The sequence below is a fragment of the Staurois parvus genome, unplaced genomic scaffold (assembly GCF_062004578.1).
Source record: "Staurois parvus isolate SC_StPar_1 unplaced genomic scaffold, SC_StPar_1.0 ptg000025l, whole genome shotgun sequence".
Classification (NCBI taxonomy): domain Eukaryota; kingdom Metazoa; phylum Chordata; class Amphibia; order Anura; family Ranidae; genus Staurois; species Staurois parvus.
Genome location: NW_028317821.1, coordinates 25,676,986 through 25,684,998, shown reverse-complemented (window position 1 = coordinate 25,684,998; position 8,013 = coordinate 25,676,986). Strand labels below are relative to the sequence as shown.

Genomic DNA, 8,013 nt, shown 5'->3' with positions numbered 1-8,013 from the left:
GTAGGATATGTGTAGTATAGGTACGATAGGATAGGTGAAGTACAGGCATAGTTTGATATGTGTAGTATAGGTACGATAGGATAGGTGAAGTACAGGTATAGTTTGATATGTGTAGTATAAGTACGATAGGATAGGTGAAGTACAGGTATAGTTTGATATGTGTAGTATAGGTATGATAGGATAGGTGAAGTACAGGTATAGTTTGATATGTGAAGTACAGGTATAGTATGATATGTGTAGTATAGGTATAGTATGATATGTTTGGTATATGTGTAGTATGATATGTGTAGTATAGGTATAGTATGATATGTTTGGTATAGGTATAGTATGATATGTTTGGTATATGTATAGTATGATATGTGTGGTATAGGTATAGTATGATATGTGTAGTATAGGTACAGTAGGATATGTGAAGTACAGGTATAGTATGATATGTGTAGTATAGGTACGATAGGATGTGTAGTACAGGTATAGTTTGATATGTGTAGTATAGGTACGATAGGATAGGTGAAGTACAGGTATAGTTTGATATGTGTAGTATAGGTACGATAGGATAGGTGAAGTACAGGTATAGTGGGATATGTGAAGTATAGGTATAGTATGATATGTGTAGTACAGGTATAGTATGATATGTGTAGTACAGGTATAGTATGATATGTGTAGTGTAGGTACGATAGGATAGGTGAAGTACAGATATAGTATGATATGTGTAGTATAGGTACGATAGGATAGGTGAAGTACAGGTATAGTGGGATATGTGTAGTATAGGTACGATAGGATAGGTGAAGTACAGGTATAGTGGGATATGTGAAGTATAGGTATAGTTTGATATGTGTAGTACAGGTATAGTATGATATGTGTAGTACAGGTATAGTATGATATGTGTAGTGTAGGTACGATATGATAGGTGAAGTACAGATATAGTATGATATGTGTAGTATAGGTACGATAGGATAGGTGAAGTACAGGTATAGTGGGATATGTGAAGTATAGGTATAGTATGATATGTGTAGTACAGGTATAGTATGATATGTGTAGTGTAGGTACGATAGGATAGGTGAAGTACAGATATAGTATGATATTTGAAGTACAGGTATAGTAGGATATGTGAAGTACAGGTACGATAGGATAGGTGAAGTGTAGTACAGTATGATATGTGTAGTACAGGTATAGTAGGATATGTGAAGTGTAGTACAGTAGGATATGTGTAGTACAGGTATAGTAGGATATGTGAAGTGTAGTACAGTAGGATATGTGAAGTTCAGGTATAGTTTGATATGTGTAGTATAGGTACAGTAGGATATGTGAAGTACAGGTACGATAGGATAGGTGAAGTGTAGTACAGTATGATATGTGAAGTACAGGTATAGTAGGATATGTGAAGTGTAGTACAGTAGGATATGTGAAGTTCAGGTATAGTTTGATATGTGTAGAACAGGTACAGTAGGATATGTGAAGTACAGGTACAGTAGGATATGTGAAGTTCAGGTATAGTTTGATATGTGTAGAACAGGTACAGTAGGATATGTGAAGTACAGGTATAGTAGGATATGTGAAGTGTAGTACAGTAGGATATGTGAAGTTCAGGTATAGTTTGATATGTGTAGAACAGGTACAGTATGATATGTGAAGTACAGGTTTGGCAATGTCAGGATCGTTGTAGTAATAGTCCCACACATGCTGTGCTGATGCAGACGATGTCCCGAGCATTGAAGGTGTTGAGCTGAGTGCCATATAAGGCAGTGGCGGGCGTGTCGTTTCATCCATGTCTCCAGCAGGGGGCCGTGTCCCGTATAAGTAGTGAGGAGGGCGCCCACTCCCACACACTGACTATGATCTAGAGAGCGGCTTACCCGGAGATTACTGAGTGCAGCAGGAGAGGCAGCGAAGTCATCCCGTCCTCCTCCTCAGCACACTCCAAGAAAGCCAATGCACGGATTAGATGAAATATGCTGGGGCTCCACAACAGCTAAAAGGATCGTATCCGAGCTCCCTGGACTGGATTGCGGCATCGTTTCCTTATGAAGAAGACAAAAGTAAGTGGCTGGGGATGAGTTTGGCTGGAAGGCAGACGTGTCATAGATCCAGGTGTTGTATGGAACCATGTGTGCTCCGCTCTCCAGCACAGGACGTACACTATGTATGGAGGGGGATATGGACGGTGCCCGCGGGGCCCCCCGTGTACACAGGTGTTCTGTAAGTATATCTACAGGTCGGGGGACAGGGGGCTCCTCATGGGGTCTTATAGCCTGCATGTCAGAACAGCCAGGGGGGGGGATGTGCACCTCACTGAACATTGGTGCCACCCAGGGAGACAGCTGGCATAGAGCACTGAGTGATTAGAATCGGTACCATCCCGGGGCAGAGCTGGCATAGAGCACTGAGTGATTAGAATCGGTACCATCCTGGGGCAGAGCTGGCATAGAGCACTGAGTGATTGATTAGAATCGGTACCATCCCGGGGCAGAGCTGTCATAGTGCACTGGGTGCTTAGGATTGGTGCCATCCCGGGGCAGAGCTGGCATAGAGCACTGGGTGCTTAGGATTGGTGCCATCCCGGGGCAGAGCTGGCATAGAGCACTGGGTGCTTAGGATTGGTGCCATCCCAGGGCAGAGCTGGCATAGAGCACTGGGTGCTTAGGATTGGTGCCATCCCGGGGCAGAGCTGGCATAGAGCACTGGGTGCTTAGGATTGGTGCCATCCCGGGGCAGAGCTGGCATAGAGCACTGGGTGCTTAGGATTGGTGCCATCCCGGGGCAGAGCTGGCATAGAGCACTGGGTGCTTAGGATTGGTGCCATCCCGGGGCAGAGCTGGCATAGAGCACTGGGTGCTTAGGATTGGTGCCATCCCGGGGCAGAGCTGGCATAGAGCACTGGGTGCTTAGGATTGGTGCCATCCCAGGGCAGAGCTGGCATAGAGCACTGGGTGCTTAGGATTGGTGCCATCCCGGGGCAGAGCTGGCATAGAGCACTGGGTGCTTAGGATTGGTGCCATCCCGGGGCAGAGCTGGCATAGTGCACTGGGTGCTTAGGATTGGTGCCATCCCGGGGCAGAGCTGGCATAGAGCACTGAGTGATTATAATTGGTACCATCCCGGGGCAGAGCTGGCATAGAGCACTGGGTGCTTAGGATTGGTGCCATCCTGGGGCAGAGCTGGCATAGAGCACTGAGTGATTATAATTGGTACCATCCCGGGGCAGAGCTGGCATAGTGCACTGGGTGCTTAGGATTGGTGCCATCCCGGGGCAGAGTTGGCATAGTGCACTGGGTGCAAAGGGTTGGTGCGATCCTGGGGCAAAGCTGCCATAGAACACTGGGTGCTTAGGATTGGTGCCATCCTGGGGCAGAGCTGGCATAGTGCACGGGCTGCTTAGGATTGGAGCCATCCTGGGGCAGAGCTGGCATAGTGCACTGGGTGCTTAGGATTGGTACCATCCTGGGACAGAGCTGCCATAGTGCACTGGGTGCTTAGGATTGGTGCCATCCTGGGACAGAGCTGGCATAGTGCACTGGGTGCAAAGGGTTGGTGCCATCCTGGGGCAGAGCTGCCATAGAACACTGGGTGCTTAGGATTGGTGCCATCCTGGGGCAGAGCTGGCATGGTACACTCGCTGCTTAGGATTGGAGCCATCCTGGGGCAGAGCTGTCATAGTGCACTGGCTGCTTAGGATTGGTACCATCCTGGGGCAGAGCTGCCATAGGGCACTGGGTGCTTAGGATTGGTGCCATCCTGGGGCAGAGCTGGCATAGTGCACTGGGTGCAAAGGGTTGGTGCCATCCTGGGGCAGAGCTGCCATAGAACACTGTGTGCAAATGGTTGCTATCAGTGTGGGGCAGAGCTGCCATAGAGTACTGAATGCATAGGATTGGTGCCATTCTGGGGCAAAAGTGGTATAGAATACCCAGTGCATAAGAGCTGGCATAGAATACTCCATGCAATATGATGGGTACTATCCTGGGTCAGAAGTGACAGAGTACACAGTGCATAGGGCTGGTGCCATCCTGGGGCATACGTGATACAGAGTACACAGTGTAATGGGTTGGTACCATCCTGGGGCAGAGCAGGCAGAAAATATACAGTGCATAGGATTGGTACCATCCTGTGGCAGAAATGACATAGAGTACACCATGCATAAGATTGGTACCTGCCTGGGGCATAAATGGCATAGAGTACAGGTTGCAAAAGATTTTCTACCATCCTGGGGCAGAAGTGGCATAGGGTACACAGTGCATAGGATTGGTGCCATTCTGGGGCAGAAGTGGCATAGAGAACATGGTGCATAGGATTGGTGCCATACTGGAGCAGAAGTGACATAGAGTACACAGTGCATAGGATTGGTACCATCCTGGGGCAGACGTGGCATAGAGTACACGGTGCATAGGATTGGTGCCATCCTGGGGCATACGTAACATAGAATACACGGTGCATAGGATTGGTGCCATCCTGGGGCATAAGTGACAGAGAGTACACGGTGCATAGGATTGGTGCCATCCTGGGGCATACGTGATATAGAGTACATGGTGCATAGGATTGGTGCCATCCTGGGGCATACGTGATATAGAGTACATGGTGCAAAGGATTGATGCCATCCTGGGGAAGAAGTGACCTACAGTACACGGTGCATAGGATTGGTGCCATCCTGGGGCATACGTGACATAGAGTACACGATGCATAGGATTGGTGCCATCCTGGGGCATACGTGACATAGAGTACACTGTGCATAGGATTGGTGCCATCCTGGGGCATAAGTGACAGAGAGTACATGGTGCATAGGATTGGTGCCATCCTGGGGCATAAGTGACATAGAATACACAGTGCATAGGATTGGTGCCATCCTGGGGCATAAGTGACAGAGAGTACACGGTGCATAGGATTGGTGCCATCCTGGGGCATACGTGACATAGAGTACACAGTGCATAGGACTGGTGCCATCCTGGGGCATACGTGACATAGAGTACACTGTGCATAGGATTGGTGCCATCCTGGGGCATACGTGACATAAAGTACACTGTGCATAGGATTGGTGCCATCCTGGGGCAGAAGTGACATAGAGTACACGGTGCATAGGATTGGTGCCATCCTGGGGCATACGTGACATAGAGTACACAGTGCATAGGATTGGTGCCATCCTGGGGCATACGTGACATAGATTACACTGTGCATAGGATTGGTGCCATCCTGGGGCATACGTGACATAAAGTACACTGTGCATAGGATTGGTGCCATCCTGGGGCATACGTGACATAGAGTACACAGTGCATAGGATTGGTGCCATCCTGGGGCATACGTGACATAGATTACAGTGTGCATAGGATTGGTGCCATCCTGGGGCAGAAGTGACATAGAGTACACGGTGCATAGGATTGGTGCCATTCTGGGGCATAAGTGACATAGAGTACATGGTACATAGGATTGGTGCCATCCTGTGGCAGAGGTGGCATAGAGTACACAATAGCATTGGTACCAGCCTGGAGCAGAGCTGGCGTAGAGCACTGGGTGCTTAGGATTGCTGGCACAGAATGCAGAATGCTAGGGGTAGGGGAAATCACACTAGGGATTCTTTTCTCCTTCCTGAGGAAGAATTGACTTGTTGCTTTTTGCATTATGCTATTGTGCTTTTGAGAGATATTTGGCTTTCTTCCTACTGGAGATCCTACTTGCAAAACAGGCTTTAGGTTGTTGGTTTCCACTGTGCCCAGCGGCATCAATGCTATAGGCTTTAATAATTTGAGGGCTTGCAGTGCACCCTGGCCAGATCCCATGATCAGTGTGAGCCCTGCAGCCTCCAATGCATAATGCATTTTGGGATAAAACGCCACTTGAAAATGTCAGCAAGTTGCATTTGCCTTGTGGCCCTCTCTGTATCTCCCAGTAATTATGACAGTAGTTTTCTGGAATGTTAAGATTGTGTGAATTCACAGCCAGAGGTCAATCGATTCTAACTTCCAGGGAGTTTCTACTGCATGAACCTTCCCTGCTGATATGACTATATTGCATTCATAAAAAGTAAAATGTCATGGTGCATGCTGGTCATTGGACAGGACTGGGACTGAATGACAGTGGGTGCAGCCATGCACAGATATCTCAAAGAGCAAATCCTTACCCACAGAGGAGTTTGCTCTCTGGATATCATTGTAATCTGTCACTGCAGTTTGTCTTGTTTTTCGATATCTCAAACAGAAATACAACACCTTCTGAAAATGCTAATTGCATGGCTGTCTCTTCCATCAATACTTTCTCGGTCATTGGCTCTAATCACATATGCAGCAAGTGAAGTCTGAGCTCCTGACCTGTTTACTCATTATTTATATCAGGACAGTATTGAAGCTGTTGGACCAGTGTGGATGTCAGGCAAATAGCATTTTAAAAGCTGAGGCCAGAAATGGCAGATGCATACATTTCCTGTATAGGTTTTGTTACAAGGACATAGCTACAGTCATTAGATCATGTAGCTGCTGTGGGACACAGCTGGACAGGCCCAGTACTAACTTGGAAGTCCAGTTCAATGTATATGTAGCTCAGCACCTTGGATCGCTATGCCGTTTCCTTATAGATTTACAACAGATGGATCTCTGTACTGGGAATACGATAATGGATTAATTCAGAAAGACATTACATTTGACATAATGCACATGGTTAACAGTATTTGCATCTGTAAGCAAGATGTTGACCTACACTGCACATGGATTCAGTTCCATGCATGAATAAATACAATAAACTCCATTGCATTGTAGGTAATACATTTAAACACACAGATCACACATAGAACACTCAGGAAATATAAAACAATACTTTCTTCTTCTCCCGTTAACATTATTCTATACTCTAGGCAAAATCATGTATTTGTAGGAAGGGCCATTGCAAAGCTACAAGTTACTTTAAATTCTGTATTCCTAGTTTATTATTATATACATAGTTATATAAAATGTATACATGTTAGCCACCTCTCCTGCTTGCAGTGTTAACATTATATATCATGGAAAGCAGTACTGTAAAGCTACAATGTAAATGATCCCTTTGCAGTGTTTCCACTTTTACAGCCAATGTGGAATAACACATACTTTATATTTGTTACATGTTTCCTTTCTCATAACACATTTAAAAATATTTAGAAATTGCTGTTTACCTTTTCAGTTGTTTAAAATCCTACATAGCTTTCCCCTTCTGTGTAAGGGACTGGGGGAGTTATGTTTGTCTTTATTAACCCTGTCTGTACTGTGCCGGCAGATCTCATTATCAGTTGCAAACTAGATACTATAGCCACCAGCAATGATTATTGTATTCTGATGGTGGGGAAACCTCCCACTGTCAGAGTACAATAGGGCAGTGGGAGGGATTCCCCCATGAACACTGACTGTGTTGATGGGGGAATCAAGTGATGCTCTTTCATTCAAACTGGATGAAGGAAAGAAGATTGCATAATCTATGGTCAAACTTTAGGCAGGGTCACAGTCAATGTTCATGGGGGAATCCCTCCCACTGTGCTGTTGTATTCTGACACCAGGAGGTTTCCCCACCATCAGAATACAATGATCACTGCTGGCAGCTATAGCTATGGGCAGTGATCACACCAAAAAAACTCAACAGGCTGGTTGTACTGAAGTTGATTCATGGATTGTGTTCTCCTGGCCGGGAGGGGGGAACCTTTAGCTTTCCTTCCCAGGGGAACACAATAGTTACTGCTAGCAGCTATAGCTGCTGGCAATAATCACATGCTAAAAATTCAATATGATGGTTGTACCTAAATCGATCAGTGGATCGATTTGGATACAATCAGCCTCCCCGTAGATTGATCGAATTTGATCCATCTATGGCCAGCTTAAGTCCCCTAATCGCATATTCAAGCTGGCCAATCAGTCTGCTGTCTGAACAAAAAAATATTTAACAGATTCCTCCAGCCATGCTATGCAGCACATTTGGACAAATCTCCCGCTGTAGCTATTATAGAGAGTTGGCACCAGCGACTGCCAGAATGCTTGAACAGAGACTGCAGCTGATTGGATACAGGCA

The 8,013-nt window shown here is 46.2% G+C and overlaps 1 protein-coding gene across 1 annotated transcript in view; it reads left to right on the top strand.

The window, feature by feature from the left end:
* Positions 1–1,839: 1,839 nt before the first annotated feature.
* KITLG (KIT ligand) overlaps positions 1,840–8,013 on the top strand; it is an 86,842-nt gene continuing 80,668 nt past the window's right edge. Inside the window, exon 1 of the mRNA XM_089652477.1 lies at positions 1,840–2,036. Coding sequence (XP_089508603.1) covers positions 2,022–2,036 — 15 coding nt within the window. The 5' untranslated portion in view covers positions 1,840–2,021. The remainder of the gene's footprint in view (positions 2,037–8,013) is intronic.